The sequence below is a fragment of the Corticium candelabrum genome, chromosome 4 (genome assembly GCF_963422355.1).
Source record: "Corticium candelabrum chromosome 4, ooCorCand1.1, whole genome shotgun sequence".
Classification (NCBI taxonomy): domain Eukaryota; kingdom Metazoa; phylum Porifera; class Homoscleromorpha; order Homosclerophorida; family Plakinidae; genus Corticium; species Corticium candelabrum.
The window spans coordinates 5,083,970-5,100,269 of record NC_085088.1 but is presented as its reverse complement, the minus strand read 5'-3'; the positions used below and the strand labels follow the sequence as shown (position 1 = coordinate 5,100,269).

Sequence of the window (16,300 nt, the reverse complement as noted above, 5' to 3'; positions counted from 1 at the left end):
CTTTTCAGAGGTCGTATTGCGAATAGAAACAGTTTTGCATGATGTCATAATCTCAGTATTTCGAAACAGATAAACAAATATTGTTTATCCGGGAGTTTCACGTTGTGATTCGGCGGGAAACGACAGATGACTGAAAGGTGATTTGTGTAGTCGACTGTAGAATGATTTAGTACTCGTTCTTTGTCTAAACCATAAATCTGCAAACTGTTGCTGTTATGGGCCCTCTTGCAACGATAGAGCCTCACGTGACTGAGAATATGACCGCTTATGTGTCTTCCCAGAGGAGTAGAGGAAGTAGCTGCTGCGGCAAAGTCTGCTGGATTGAAGATGAATCCGAAGAAATGGCCTGTACAAGTTATGAAATTTAGTTCTGGTCTGAATACCGTGGATTACAGACTTCTAGAACTTCCGCCTCAACTAGAAGATTCTCTACAGACAGGAGAGACGTTAGAGTGACTGATATATATAATGACCAGAGGAGATGTAGAGTTTTTGTTTGTTTTAGGCTAGTTGTTCGTGGTCAAATTCAGGAAGAGGCGGTACTCTGCAGTCAGACTGCAACATATGAAATGAAGGTGGTTGATGTGTCAAACACAATGCTGATATGCCCCAGATTGAGAACACCCGAGGATTCAAGTAAAGTAGATGTTTAGATAATATCCAAGCTAGCCATTATTAAAACATGTTACTGTATTGCACTTCAGGCTTCAAGGAACAGAAGATGGAAGATGTCATTAGACATCTGGATGTAAGAACTTAATTAATTAATATTAACTCTATAGTGGCAGAAAATTTATGTCATGTTCTACACAGCAATATTATTATTACTATTGCATAGAAGGTTAGATCAAACATATCTTTGAACAACTAAAAGAACTGTTCATCAACCAACATTATTATTATGTGTTGTTATGGCCCTCCATGATGGGCAAGTGGGGTCTTTACTCTCATCTGGGTGCCCACCAACCCAGCAGGTGAGCCCAGCAGGGTGCATGTTTCTGTGTAATCCACATGGTGATCGATGACTAGCCAATTCGATATAGATTGCAGGTATTACAGTGATCGCGAACTTGTACAGCACACCTAGTGGATATCAATGACCATCAGGAAAACACTGAACGTCATCCTGAACGAACCGTTTGCCAGACTACAGAAACTCCCCAACGACTGAAATGAGTCATAGTCTCATGCACAAAGCTAGAGAAACTTGAGAAAGAAGACAGCCAAGTTTCATAATTTACCATTTCTTCTGACACATTTGAAGAGGAATAAAGAAACAGTCAAAATAAAATTGTCTTCTAGAAGAGCAGAAAAAAAAGAAATGTGCTGCAGAACTTGATTGCTTGTATTATGAATAGACATTAATGAGCCAAATGAAAGTGTTATATTTTTGGAAATTTATGAAATAAACTGGGGATTGTCTTTTACCCATTTGTTGGTGTAGTTTGTAAAGTTAAACTTAGAGAAGTTGGACTTTGTAAAAACTTCTACCAATGTTTTCTGAAAACATGTTGAATTTACATCAAAGACTTATAATTAGTTAGATTTTATGCATTGACACAAACAGATTCGAGATGAAACTGAGCTCTAATTCATTATAATGATTATCATTAGGCTCCAGTCATTCAAGGACTTGTAGTTGATAGTTTGTGGGGAAAATTAGTAGCTGTAAGAGATCAAACGAACCAGAATGTATCTACATATACCTTTTCATAAAATAGAGAGCTGCATACAACTTTGGAAAGCAACAACAATGTAACTGTTTAGATTCTTTTGCTGTTAGGTTTGTGCCACCATTGGGTCATATTATGAAGTGCGACCGTGTAGACCTCGTCTCGCTAAGCTCAAACAAATACTGCAGACAAGTGCATATAAAGGGCCAGAGTTGGAAGAGCTGTCTACCAGACTGGTAAGAGTACACATTAGTACGAACGTTGAGTGGTGATCAACTGTATGCATTGCCTGTTGTCGTTACTTGTTGTAGTATTCACTAGAGGATTTGCTAGATAGTGTGCAGGCTAGTGAGAAGGAATTGCTTACAGCTTTGCAACAGTTTGGAGCTTTTGAACTAAATGGTACTACTAGTTTGAAGTGTGTGTTATATACCTACCTCTTTAATTTGTGTTCACATCTACATGTAGGCAAGTGGCGTATTCTGGAAGTTCAGTATGAGGAGGGGGCATTTACATCAATCTTGACTCTTCTGGATGAAAAGATGTGGTCATATAAGTCGGTTCCTCTTGGTGAATGTTGTATGTTGTTGGAAGAGTTATATCCTAGGTATGTCTCTTTTTTTGTGCTTCATCTCATGGTTTCTATTCATTTATAAAGTTGGAAAATATGAACAAATTTGTTGAGTGGTGCTAGAGACGTACGTTATTTGTTGACAGGCAGACAGACAGACAGACAGACAGACAGCTTTTTTTTCAAGGCATTGTGAGTGTGACAAAATTACTTACGCTATTGCTTTTTGCTTTGATTAAAGTCTGTAGACTGTTGACAAGCTATCTAGCCAGCCTCTTGTTGAGCTTACAACATCAATTTTATAAATCCTAGATTTTGCTGAAAACTTTATCCTCTGTTCTACTCGTTTGCATAAGTGTTTCCTAACAGAATCAGAGGCACAGTACGAAGGCCAACAAGTTGAATACATTTTAGAGATAAACATTTTTCTTACTGTACATAGTATTGACGTAGTGTAATAAGTTTACACTTTAATTAACTTATGCCACACACAACCAATAATAGTCCTTTAATAGTTCGCTAGGCAGTTCACTCAACATTTACGTACGGCACTGTGCTCATTAATGTAGCGGCAATCACACAGGTGCACACGTGAATTTTCATGCTCCAAGTACAAGCTAGAGCAGGACTGGGAACAAACAAGTATAAAAATTTGAGAACTTTGAACAGTGCAAGAAACCTTTCTATGGGAGTAGCACAGTAACTAAGGGCCTTCTCCAGCAGTGTCTGTCATTTGTTAACATTTTGATGGTACTACTATTGCCAACTCAGAGGCTAATCTTAAACCTTTGGTAGATCACCTACAACAGGCCTTACGCTGACAGTTGCATATCAATAGCAATGGGGATTTAGCAGTATCAAGGAGACATTGCATTGACTGCAATACTCTGACTAATATTGGCAACTCAACTGTGGTTTGCACTAACCCTGTGTCATGTCTGAGTTTATGAATACATCTTGATATTCCAATCAACATCTACACGTTTATGATTGCCAATTTTATAATATTGTCTGTGCAAGTTGATGATTTTCCTTGTTATGTTGTCTTGGCAGTAAATTGTTACGTTATGTCAGAGCAACTGGATGGAGGAGGAGCTCTGTAATTTTCCATTTCTTAGATATTACATTAGGAATTTATGGAACTTGCATTATTCACTTTTCTGCCATGACATGAAATTAGCATGTGTTGATGTGCTTTACATGTTTGAACAGGTTTGTTGTTAAGCATTGCTTAGAACTCTATGGTCAGAAATGTACGTCTGAAGGTACGTTTGTGTCATTAGTTATTTGTTTGCTCTTATTGTGAGAGGCTTGTTGATTGATAAATGCAGATGATGTCGATGATATTTATTGCTTCGATGAATTGAAAGTTTGTCAGTTTTATGCTGAGTACTTGTTGCGACCAGCTGGCCGAGTATATTCTTATATATTTGATCAATTTTGTGGTAAATTGTTTAGCGATATCTGTACCTTCTAGTTTAATATTGATGACTTTTTGGAGAGCTGGCAACAGTCTGTACCTTCTGGAATGCAAACATCTTTGCAGCAACTGATGGTATTGTTCTCGATTTCCTAGACTGCATTGAAAGCATTGAGCATTGATGAGTAATTCTTTTTTGTTTTGTTTGGAGGGTCTTGCTCTGTGGGATCTTGATGCTCGGCCTCCAGTTATTTGGCACTTTCCAGCAAGAGATCTACCAGAAGATTCTACCGAGAGGTTAAACTGGTTTGATTGCAAGTGAACGTAATATTTGTGTTAAGATTTGTTTTGTTGCAGATTTGCTAGGCTGTTTAAGACGCGGACTAAATGGACGTTAGAAGAGATTGAGCCATTTATTCGGTATCACTTCTATTATTTGGTATCTCGTGGATTGATTTTGATTGTCAATTTGATTTGTGTTGATGTTATATTAGAGACCTTGCTACAGAAAAGATTTCTGCCAATGCTGTGTTGCTTAAATATGCAAGAATGTCGACTAATGGTTTGGGAAAGAAAGTTTTTAATTCCAAAAGGCCATTGTAAGAAATCACTTGTTAAGCATCTTGAAAACAGTTATGCACAGAAATATATGACAAAAGTTATGGTGTGTGTATGTAACTTTAATGTTTTAGATACTTATTTGATTTTCATTTATGTCAATATTCAGAATTCCTTTTGATATTGTCAAGTTGCGTATAACGTGTAATTGTTACCATACAGTAACTTTTTAATGTGTTTGTACTTTTGCGCTAGGTAACGTGATAAGAATTTTACTAATCGCACAGAATGTTACATATTATAGAAGTGATGTTTGACATTTTGCAGATGGAGGAGTGTGTTCAGGCATGTATGTGAGTGTGCGTGCATGCCAGCCATTCACTTCTTTCTGTGTTACTTATTTAGCTTACGTTTGTGCTTGTTTAATATCTATGTTAGTGCAAGTTGTTTTTTCAAAGGTTAGGGAATTGCTCGACATCTGTCTTATTTGCCCTGCAGGGGTGGCCCAAGATTTTTGTAAGGCACGACGGAGATTGTTATAATAACGGCCAGCCAAAATTTTTGGACCCCACTTTTCCAATTTTTATGGTTACGCCGCCACAAAACCTTTGATGCAGGTTTGCTTACACTGAGATGCCACAAACTGTTGTCAATGAATGCTCAGGCACAAAAGGAGCAAAGTGGTTTATTTTTAAAGAAAAGTTGCTCTGTCTTAGTTCATGCATTGTGCTTGACCACATGATAAGCCTTATAGCCCGTGGAAAATTTCTAGACCTCAAGAAGCTGAGAACCTAGTACATAGGTTAGGATTGGCCATATATCTACAGTACAGGACTCATTACCATATACAGCTAACTGACCTAAATAGTGGGCAGTGCTGACAACCACTGTTGATCTTTGAGTACTTATATTACAATTAAGTTCATACCCTATTGCAGTTTTTGCCCCTAATTGGTCTTATCTTCAAACCAAGCATCCCAGGAACTACTTGTTAGCCACAAACAACTTCCCACTTTCAAAATACAAATACAAGCCCATTGTCCTCTTAGGTAATCACTGCCTACTCATGCAGCAAAGCATGGCGGGTCTGTACAGTACCAAGTGGAAGCCAAGGCATGGTGGAGCGCCCTGCCTTTTGTACATGTACGCTGGAGACAACCTTGCGGGGTGTTCTGTGAAGTCCATAAAATTCGTAGCCAATCTCGTGTTCATGTTTTTATTTTTTGAAATAAGCTTACACAGTACTGAATATGTTGCTGTCCATTTATATAATATTTTGATCCAACTACATCTCTGGCCTGTCGGTCTGTGACAGCACATGACTGCATTAGAGGCTTCCGTGGCCCAGTATCTTAAAATGCAGGTAGCAAGTGGAGGTTAAACGGTTTTGTTCTGAGTTGTGTAGGGACCTTATCTTACAGCAAATTTGCTCTCTACAGTTTTGGTATCTACTGTAGGTTTCACGTCTGTCCAGCTTGGACAATGAAGCTATTGAGGAGATAGCAAGGCGGTGCCTGTTACAACTAAGCATGCAGCCATCCGCTTGGTTTTGACTTTTACGTTTAATTAATTAGGGTTTTTATTGAAAATAAGATATTATTTAAAGGTGTGATTCAGTTGCTCATTGGCTGCACAAGTGCTAAGTCTAAGTTTTCTTTGTTATATTTTGCATACAAGACAATATTAGCGAACAGGATGTGACACCCTGGCTAATATAGAGGTCACAAAGTAGTCAGTTTTCATATTCAGTAAACAGGGCAGTCAATAATCCTAGCTCCTACATAAATCACATATTGAATAACACACAGACTACTCCTGTCAGCGTTTTCTCTATCTTAGATCTAAAACAACAAGACAACGTTATTACTAGTAGAAATTTAATGATTGTGACCTTGGCATAATCTTACAAGATAGCCCTTTTCTTTTCCTTTGATGCTGCAACAAATAATACAGTTTTAATGTTTCTATTGAATGAAGTAGCACAAATTGCAAGTACCAGCGGTGGATGCAATAACCCACAAAGAGAAGTAGGAGCACTCCACCAACACTTCCAACCACAGCAGCAATCAAAATGGTGCTAGAGATGCCACTGGATTTGGGACTCTCTGTAGGTGTTTCTGTTGATGGTGGAAAAACAGCAACCAATCTGACGACTTCAAATCCGGCCTTTTGTAGTACTTTGCTGTTGGTTAGAACAAAAACAACTTGATCAGCCGGAATTATGAAGATTGCATGTGTGGAAACGTCAATAGAGAAAATATAGAATGTGACCATAAGTGAAGTATTGTGAGAGGCTACTGATGAAAATTGGAGATAGAGGTTTTTCCTACACATTCAACAAGAAATTGGATTTATAGATGTATTCTGTATACTATGTCATATATTACACATTGATTAATACAATAAACGTGTATTATGTATGTCGTAGCTTTTACATAATTGACATACATGTAGGCATTAATGAATATGTACATGTATTTTACTTTGTGTTTTTGGTGACATTGCCACATTGATTGTTTGTAGAAAGTTGACAATAATTCCACACTTCTTGTGTAACAACTTCGTGGAATTGTGACTGACGCTTTTCAAACTAGAAATCAGTATACAGTACCAGATAAACAGAAATAGAGTTAAGAGCATAAGATAAAAATTACTTCTTCACTAGAGATGTGTGAAAGTATTGCGTGGGTTGCACTGACGAGGAAATCTTTTGAAGAAGCTGTTGGAAGGTCTGCATTGAAAGCTGTTACAGCCAATCAAGGATACATTGATACATGATAAACAACCTATGCAGGTTTTGCCATCTTTTGCCAGTAGCTTTTCATGTGTACAATCACACGTGAATGAGCCAATTGTGTTGGAACACAAGTTTGAGCAGTCAGAACTGTTTTCCTTGCACTCGTCGATGTCTGGAAACAAAGTTTGAACAATAATTATCGAGATGGCAACATGACTCTTAGAAATCAGTTTTACCATCACAAGTTATTTGGTCATCATTGAGTCGATAGCCACTTGTACAGCTGCATTTGTATGAACCAATGGTGTTTGTGCACTTCTGACTGCAACGATTACTTGTTTCACACTCATCTACATCTGCACAGCAGCATTGTAGGCAATTATATATTTGTCTTTAGTAAAAGTATGTTTGAGCAGGTGTCAGTCATACCAACACAAGATCTTTTGTCATCTGAAAGTTGGTAACCAGCACTACAAGTGCAGTAGTAGGATCCTGGAACATTGATGCACAATTCTTCACAGCTGTTTGGCTGAATGGCAAATGCAGTTGTGTTGCACTCATCAATGTCTGAAATGAAACAATTGAGATGACACAGCCAACATGTCTTGTACAAAGCAAGTTTACCATCACAAGTTTTTTGGTTGTCATTGAGTCGATAACCACTTTTGCAGCTGCAGTTGTAAGAGCCAACTGTGTTTATGCACTGCTGACTGCAATGGTCACTCACTCCACACTCATCTATATCTGTAAAGCAGCATTGTGTGCATTTATGTACATTCATCTTTTCAGTATAAATATGTGTGAGCATTATCAGTCATACCAACACAAGAACTTTTGTCATCTGAAAGTCGGTAACCAGCACTACAGGTGCAGTTGTAGGATCCTGGAACATTGATGCACAATTCTTCACAGCTGTTTGGCTGAATGGCAAATGCAGTTGTGTTGCACTCATCAATGTCTGAAACGAAACAATTGAGATGACACAGCCAACATGTCTTGTACAAAGCAAGTTTACCATCACAAGTTTTTTGGTCGTCATTGAGTCGATAACCACTTTTGCAGCTGCAATTGTAAGAGCCAACTGTGTTTATGCACTGCTGACTGCAATGGTCACTTACTCCACACTCATCTATATCTGTAAAGCAGCGTTGTGTGCATTTATGTATTCATCTTTTCAGTATAAATACATATATGTGTGAGCATTATCAGTCATACCGACACAAGAACTTTTGTCATCTGAAAGTCGGTAACCAACACTACAGGTGCAGTTGTAGGATCCTGGAACATTGATGCACAATTGTTCACAGTTGTTCAAGCGAATGGCAAAGGCAGTTGTATTGCACTCATCGATGTCTAAACATAGAATCCATCAAATATCATCTTTATACTACGCAATGGTGTGAGACAACTTGCCTTGACATGTTGTCAAGTCATCATTTAAGATATAGCCGGCTGAGCAGGAACATTGATACGACTCACAAGTATCAATGCAGATCTGTTGGCAGGGATTTATAATAGTACCATTAGTCAGGAGCCCATTACACTCATTTATTACTGAACAAACAAATTGTCAACTGTATAACTATCTCTATTAATTAATATAACTGCATGTCATTGTTTTACTTGGGTGTTGACAGTCGTCTCCGCAATAGCGAGAGTTGCAAGCACAGACTCCTGGTGTAGTACAATTTCCGTTGAAAGAGCAATTGCCACTTCTGTTGCCAGAGCTACAGTCGAAATCATTACACAGCAGCCCACCCCATCCATCATCACATTGGCAAGTGTCAGGACCAACACATTTGCCATTACCTGTATGTTGCAAGTCAAGCAAGAGTCTAGTGAAGTGTGTTTACATTAATAATCTGTACCTGAGCAATAGTGTAGTTGCTCGCATGATGGTACTGAGCAATCTGATCCAGTCCAGCCAAGTATACAAGAGCAGATATCCGGTGCTTCACAAGTGCCTCGGCCTGAACATCCTTGACTGCATTCAAATGTTTCACATTCATCACCAAAGTATCCGGAGAAACAGAGACAAGTGTTTGCATTTATACACACACCATTGCCACTGCAATTTCGTTTGGATGGACATGAAGTAGAGATGTTGCAAGCTACTCCAGAATAGCCAACATGGCAGCTACATTTGTCAGTTTCGATGCAGTCTCCATGACCATAACATTCACCGACACCATCACAACTGAACAGATCACATGAACTTCCACGCCAACCTTCATTGCACTGACATGTTCCATCTGAACGGCAAGTGCCATGACCTGATAGACACAGTGAACTAGTAATTAGATGTGTTAGCGGTACGAGATCCTGCAAAGCTAGTACCAGAGCAGTATGCCAAGTTCTCGCATGTTCTCTTGTTGCAAGTGTTTCCTCCCCATCCGTAATAACAAAGACATTTATTGTCTCCGACACAAGTGCCTTGATATGAACAGTTGTGAGTACATATTGCTGGTGTACTGCAATCGTCACCCAGATATCTGATAATAGTTGCAAAGTATAGCTTGTCAGCAACTGTGTTCAGTAAAGAGTATCCAGGTATCTTACCCTGGGTTACATTGGCAAACATTGGGAGCCTTGCACAGACCATGTGTTGCATTGGTACAGTTGTTGATCATCTCGCATGTAGCTACAATCAAAATTGGTTTGTAGAATGAACGTTTAATTTATAAGATAATCACCTTTTGAACAGTTTGCTCCAACATAGCCAAAATTACATCTACAAAAACCACTAATGCACTGACTGTTTGTGGGGCAGTTGTCACAGCCACCTAAAGTAATCAACAATCAATAGGAAAGAGTCAATTTGATTTGATCTGCTTTGCTGTGAATTATGTGTAATACCTAGGCTGCAGTCTTCACCCATCCAGCTGTCTATACAAATGCATGATCTATTACTGCAGTGTCCTCGATTAGAACAATCGTTAGGACATTTTCCTAAAAGAGACCAACTGGACTTGTTTATGACAGTTATTAACGGTATACCAATGTTTAACTTACCTTGCTGGAAAGCTCTCTGCTGTACAATTGTTTTGTCTCCAGTTAACGCTCTATCCAGAATGCAATCATTAAGTAGCTTTCCTTGCAGTACAAGGGCAGCACACTCTCCTTCCGCTTCCTGCAGCAACAGATTCGCAGCTGCATTTAGAACAGAAAAGGTGAAAACGTCTGCTTCTTACCTTCCTTTTTGTGCTATCTAACTGTTCTGTCCCATATACGGTTCTGTGATATGGATTTGTATATGAAAAATCAAGTGGATCATCTGGATCAAAGTTAGAAGACATCCATGACCATACATTGTCACCTACTTTGTTAACGCTCAGGTCAACACGCCCTGCAATAGAAATGAAGGCAGTGGGATACAGGTGTGTGTGTGTGTGTGTGTGTGTGTGTGTGTGTGTGTGTGTGTGTGTGTTTGTGTGTGTGTGTGTGTGTGTGTGTGTGTGTGTGTGTGTGTGTGTGTGTGTGTGTGTTTGTCAACAATTCAAGACAAAATCAGGGATGGAATGCCATAATTGTGACAGGAAAACGACCGACAAAATCAGAACGAATTATCAGGATTACAGTGTGACATGAAAGACATAAATGCCGACAGCCAGTACATGGCTGACACGTACCTTTTGACGCTGGCCATCATCCTTTGGGATGGACTACCAAAGACCGCAGTGTGTGTGTGCATGCGTGCGTGTGTGCTTCTTGGCGAAGTGATGTGATGGCAGTGGTATGTCATGGCAACTCACATGATTCTGCAAAGGTTGTTGTGTTGGTCAGCTGTCTGCCATCAGGTGTGACCAAATCATTCTCCACATTATTATCCATGTACCCACACAGACCTTCTGTCTGACGTAGGAAGGATGCGACTAGTCCTATTTCTGTGTCAATATATTGTCTCTCCAGCATGTTGCTGTATCGAACATCTACTGTATATGTAGCACCAGAATTGAACTGAAAGAGGTACTGCACCACAGAGCCATTAGCTCTAGTTGGTTGTACATAAAGTTTCACTTGATCTGAATCAATAATGTAAATGGTCGGATAACCATCCCAAGTATCATTGAAAAGTGTTCCGTTTATCCTGTTAACAGCATACAGTATTATGCATTACACTTACTAATAGTTTTTAGTTGATCCAGCAACTGTTTTGTACCTTAGTTTGGGCAAATTGGTTTGTCCGGCAGTGTTGTTGAGTGTGTAGATGGTTGTGGTGGTGTTACCTGTCTTGATAGCTACTGCACCAGTGAAGGATGTTGTTTTGTAACCAAAGAACCTTATCTGCACACCAAAGTCATTCTCCTTGCTTCTGCAGTCCCAGAACTCTCCAATTCCAAAATAATCAAATTCAAGCCCTGTGAATATAAGAATCAACTCTATATGTAAGTGTTGCATTAGTATATGCTAATTGTACCATCAACTGTAGATAGATGTGGGTCACCGGACCTTCTCACAGGTATTCTTGTGTCACAGCAACGTCCTCTCCAGCCTTGGCGGCAAGAACAGGATGGATTATTGTCTCCTATTGCTGCTCTACAAACACCATTTCCTGAACAGTCGTGATAGTTAGAACTGTGGCATGAACAGTCAGGTTGGTCACAGCATTGTCCTTGCCATCCAGGAAAGCAGAGACAGAATGAATCTCGTCCCACACTCTCAATGAATCCGTTGCCAGAACATGCTAAGCAATGGCAGTTATATTTAAGTGTAGATAATTTATTGATACTTTGATACTTTGTACTTCTAATTTTATTTCATTTCGTAAACGAATAGATAAATTAGTGTTAACATTACCATATTACTTAGAAGCCTGTATAATTAGACTGATAGCACTGCTTTTATGAATGCACGTTATACCTGGTTTACAGTCACATCCTGGAACTTTTCCGCACCTCTGATTGCATTGACTTTTTGTTGGATCTAACCAATAGCGCCACAGTTTGTCTGCCTTTGTGTTCCTATTTTGTGCGAGACATTCAGCTCCAGTGAAATCACACTGGCAGCAGTAATGTTTACATGCATCATTTTGACTAGTGCGAGACAGGTCTTGACAGAATCCTTTAGCTAACTTCCAGTTGTAACATTCTGCATTGAATGCAAATGATTGTACTTTGTGACAATCACAATTGGATGGAGCATGAGCATAACATTCATTGTGTTCTTTGCAGCACTTGTCTGTTTCATCAACTGGTTGTCTTTCTGTTACCAAGCTTGTATTCTTGACTGAATCACAGAAACAGCCATAGTCATCCCAATCAGCTAAATCTCGGAAGGTAGCACAGGAGACGTGAAAATTGAAGTCTATTCTTGTGTTTGCAATGTCAACCTCTCCTGGAGCTGTAGAAAATAAAGAATGGGCAATTTTAGATAAATTATGCCAGTACTCAATATATCATCTTACTGATCACAACTTCTCCAAGATCATCATTTCCGTTTCCTGTTACTATAGTCGATTGGTTTGTTGGGCCAACGATAAGTTTGTCATTGAATTGTGGTAGACCACCTGGACATTGTCCCTCAGAGTGGACACGACAGATGACGCCGTTGGTTGCAGCACATGCTAAATCTGACCGTTCTTTATAGCAGTTAGACAAGCTTCTACATGCTCGTTTACGGCGCTGACAAAACCGTTGGCTTCCCGGAGTTGTAATGCTGTTACCACGATGTGCCACAGTTGAGACAAGACAGCTCTCATCACAGTCAATTATTTGGATTCGGTAGGAGAAGGGGTTGGATGAGATGATGGTAGTATTTCCGTCAACCAAAGAATCTTTCACAATTATGCAACTGTAGAAAAACCATTCAGGGCATGAAGTATCTTTGTCTGATGGTCCTACTCCTGTTCCTGGCATGCATCTTCGTTGTGAGTCGCACCAGCCGCAGTAGGGTACCTCAGAACAGGCAGAACATGTGGTGAACTGTGGACAAGTACTGACAGCACAGGCAAACCCTGTCCAACCCCTGTCCAATCACACCAGTACTAAGTAATAATGGTATTCTATTACTAGTAGTTGTTAGCTGTATGTTGCATATGTGAATGCATGCATGTGTTGTGTGTGTGTGTGTGTGTGTGTGTGTGTGTGTGTGTGTGTGTGTGTGTGTGTGTGTGTGTGTGTGTGTGTGTGTGTGTGTGTGTGTGTGCTTGCATGCATCTACACGTGAGTGTGAACTAACCTGTTGCATTGACATTTGTTGGGTGCAATGCACTTTCCTTTGCCAGAGCATTGATTGACAAGATGACACTGTGGATCTAAGCAGGTCGGACCACTCCATCCAATTCGACATTCACACAAACCACCCCTTATGCATATGCCGTTGCCCTTGCTTGAACAAAGACATTGCTGAGCAGATTGACTGCAGGATACCCGATCAGCTTGTAAGAAGTAGCCTTGTTGGCAAGAACACTGGAATGAACCGAAAGTGTTTGTGCATACGTATTGGCAAGGACCGCTGCCATTGTTTGGTGCACACTCATCTATATCTACATGATCACAAACAAGATATATCAGTTATGAAAAACAACGAGATCATGATGTGGTCAAACCTGTTATTTCATCAGGTACTTTTATAACACACTGTGCTTTTAATTGTAGTCCTCCAGGATATCCATACGAATCATAACTTTCAAAGCCATAGATACTCAGCCCAAAGCTGCTCCTATCTACATGATGGACTGTGTGTGACCCTATGGATATTGGTACATTAGCTCCAACAAGTGTTTGACCAGGGATATTGTTCCACAGAACAGAAGAAGGTAATGGTTGATCGTCAAGTCTCAGACCATCTTTGTTATCATCGGCCGTGATGATTGCCAAGTAGTTACTGAATGATACTGGCTGAGCTGCTGGTGTACTGATAATATATCTTGATCTGTATTGTTCAACTGGAGGGATCATCAACATGAATGGATCAGAAGTTGTACTATCAGCAGTTGAGCCTTGTGAGTACTGCATTAGTAGTATTGGCTGAGTGGCTTCAATTGACAGAAATGTCGTAGAAGAAGCCAAGAATTCGTGGAATTTTCCCGCTTGCAAATTGGATGCTTGCAACTGCCCATTGACGATAACATCAGTGCCATCTTTTGATGCTATTGCACGGAATATGTCTCCTGCTGTCCGTGTTGATAGTGGGACGGTGGCAAAGTGTCTACCAAGTGTTGTAATAGGAGGAACCTGCTCCACTAGATGATCGCAATAGGGTTTACTTACGGGAACGTCTGCACATTCATGTCCTCCAAACACTGTAATTGTCTTGTCTGAAAAGATGTAGCTTCCAGTCAGATCATCACCTCGTACTTGCAATGTTTGCATCCAATTGATTGTGTAAGTAGCGTTAGCACCAGCACTGTAAGATGTAGTGCCGTCTGTAGCAGCAGAAGCCAAAGCAATTGTGACCTGTGTATTGTTGTGAATGCCTACTATGCCAATTAAGCTCTTGAAGTTCGGTCTCTGAGTGTATGAAGGTACAATGTATTGTAGACCTTGTATATATGCAGGAAGAGCTAAGAAAGCATCAGTGGAGACACTGTGTTGGTTGAGACCATACACTGTCATATCTTCTGTCGACCTAACTAATATTCCTCGGTCACTGATCCCATGTGGCATAAGCAAGGATCTAGGAAGTTGTACAGAAACGAGAGTATTGGCCAACAGATATCCCGAATGTGAGAAACCCTGTCTTGGTGCTGCAACAGTATAATTGAGAGATTTGGGTGATGTCAAGAAAAGATAGAGATGTACTTGTGACTGGTAGTTCGCCATAAAACCAAGGACAAACTGTTTGCCAGAATTGCTGTTCTGATCGCCTGTAAATATTAATTATAGATTAGCAATTGCCTGGTTTAGCATGTACAGCAAACAACGTGTGTGTGTGTGTGTGTGTGTGTGTGTGTGTGTGTGTGTGTGTGTGTGTGTGTGTGTGTGTTTGTGTGTGTTTGTGTGTGTCAGTTGGTGCTCCTGTGAACACCTGGCCAGGCTTCAGGAGATTGCTTAGCACGACCCATAGCTCCTGCGTAGTGCACAGGAACCCAGCCATCTGGCTGGGGGCATTACTGTTTAATGGCAGCTCCTTATCCATTTGCCATTTTGTGTGTGTGTGTGTGTGTGTGTGTGTGTATGTGTGTGTGTGTGTGTGCGTGCGTGAGTGTGTGTGTGTGTGAGTGTGTGTGTGTGTGTGTGTGTGTGTGTGTGTGTGTGTGTGTGTGTGTGTGTGTGTGTGTGTGTGTGTGTGTGTGTGTGTGTGTGTGTGTGTGTAGTACTTTAGGCTACAAAGACACTTGAAACTTACAACAATTTTCGTCTGAGTGGTCATTGCAATCGAAGTTTCCGTCGCATCTCTTCTCGGATGACACACACTGGCCGTCGGTACAGATAAACTCATTAGCTGTACACGCCCCTTTGGATTGTGCTGCCGCTGCAAAAAGTTGTCTCCCACGCTAAGCGCTGAGTACGTATACAACGTTAGGAAGGTCGTATTTACCTTGATAGTGACTTGTAACGAGCTGAAGAATTAGAATTAGGACCTGTAGACCAAAGACAAAAAAATGTTGAAATCAAATTGCTGCAAGAACTACATGAACAATTCATTCTCTATGAGCTCAGCTGCTCTAGACAAATACGCGACTGTGCTATTCCAACGTAGCGTAGTTTGTACCTAGATAGCTATACAGTAATTGAAATTGGTAAACGCCTCAACCTAGAAAGGTATGCAAACAATGTAGGGAGACGTTCGACTCTTGAGCGCAAGCGATTGACATGCATGATTTACCGTGTTGGTACCTACAGTCTAGACGTTTGCAGGGTGCATTGTCTTGCAGCATGTTTGCAGAGAATCTTGGAGTGCACATGTTGGAAACTTCATTGCACTGCATGTACAAATGAGCACATGCATGCATGCAGCCAAGACGGCTAACTTACTGATTTCGACATCTGGATGTCCTTGCAGTCTTGTGACTAGCCGTCAGAAGGTTAGAATCCTCAACGCAAACCCTTGTACTCCCACGTAAGGGCTAGCGTGCTAGACTAATTAATGCTTCAAATTGTCAATGTAATTGAGACCACCCACATCTACGGTTTATACCGTCTCAAAGGGGCTTTGAAACAGCTCTAATACAAATTTACTGGGCGTTTGTCTGTGTTGGTAAACCTACCTCACAATGGCAGGTATAGCAAGCGTCGTGAGGCGGCGCAACCAAACACCATTTACGAGCAGGAATATGTATTTTTCAAGGGAATGCACTTATTTTAATTAATATCATTAGGCTGTCTGTAAATGAAGAAGCTAAAACCTTGGCTCCTATGGGTTAGATAAAGCGTTCATGACTTCATTCACCTTGAATC

General features: G+C 40.3%; 2 protein-coding genes and 1 long non-coding RNA gene across 4 annotated transcripts; 1 reads left to right on the top strand and 2 right to left on the bottom strand.

Annotated features, from left to right (window-relative positions):
• Positions 1-101: 101 nt before the first annotated feature.
• On the top strand, positions 102-4,473 carry LOC134178846 (sister chromatid cohesion protein DCC1-like). 2 transcript variants are annotated; one of them, XM_062645752.1, is made up of 13 exons: positions 102-137; positions 282-446; positions 506-636; positions 705-748; positions 1,784-1,909; positions 1,985-2,075; positions 2,142-2,280; positions 3,457-3,509; positions 3,576-3,658; positions 3,722-3,799; positions 3,876-3,961; positions 4,022-4,084; positions 4,159-4,473. In XM_062645752.1, exons 1-13 carry the CDS (start codon positions 127-129, stop codon positions 4,265-4,267), a joined length of 1,179 nt encoding a protein of 392 aa, XP_062501736.1. In that variant the 5' UTR covers positions 102-126; the 3' UTR covers positions 4,268-4,473. The 2 variants fall into 2 exon arrangements, with proteins under 2 accessions (XP_062501736.1, XP_062501735.1); XM_062645751.1 differs by having other exon boundaries at positions 111-137; positions 238-446.
• Positions 4,474-5,881: 1,408 nt separating this feature from the next.
• LOC134178463 (uncharacterized) lies at positions 5,882-14,722 on the bottom strand. Its single transcript, XM_062645340.1, has 28 exons — positions 13,507-14,722; positions 13,137-13,443; positions 12,364-12,923; positions 11,820-12,299; positions 11,377-11,643; positions 11,119-11,317; positions 10,712-11,046; positions 10,151-10,305; positions 9,972-10,089; positions 9,816-9,908; positions 9,653-9,742; positions 9,519-9,600; positions 9,297-9,451; positions 8,828-9,232; positions 8,583-8,768; positions 8,373-8,513; positions 8,175-8,312; positions 7,975-8,094; positions 7,780-7,917; positions 7,584-7,703; positions 7,389-7,526; positions 7,196-7,315; positions 7,009-7,131; positions 6,877-6,953; positions 6,706-6,812; positions 6,219-6,548; positions 6,130-6,157; positions 5,882-6,063 (listed from the first exon to the last, which is right to left on the bottom strand). Exons 1-28 carry the CDS (start codon positions 14,720-14,722, stop codon positions 6,058-6,060), a joined length of 6,234 nt encoding a protein of 2,077 aa, XP_062501324.1. The 3' UTR covers positions 5,882-6,057.
• Positions 14,723-15,272: 550 nt separating this feature from the next.
• On the bottom strand, positions 15,273-15,951 carry LOC134177906 (uncharacterized). The gene is made up of 3 exons (XR_009969573.1): positions 15,878-15,951; positions 15,441-15,483; positions 15,273-15,374 (listed from the first exon to the last, which is right to left on the bottom strand). It is a non-coding gene; the product is annotated as an uncharacterized LOC134177906 (long non-coding RNA).
• Between the last annotated feature and the right edge of the window lie 349 nt (positions 15,952-16,300).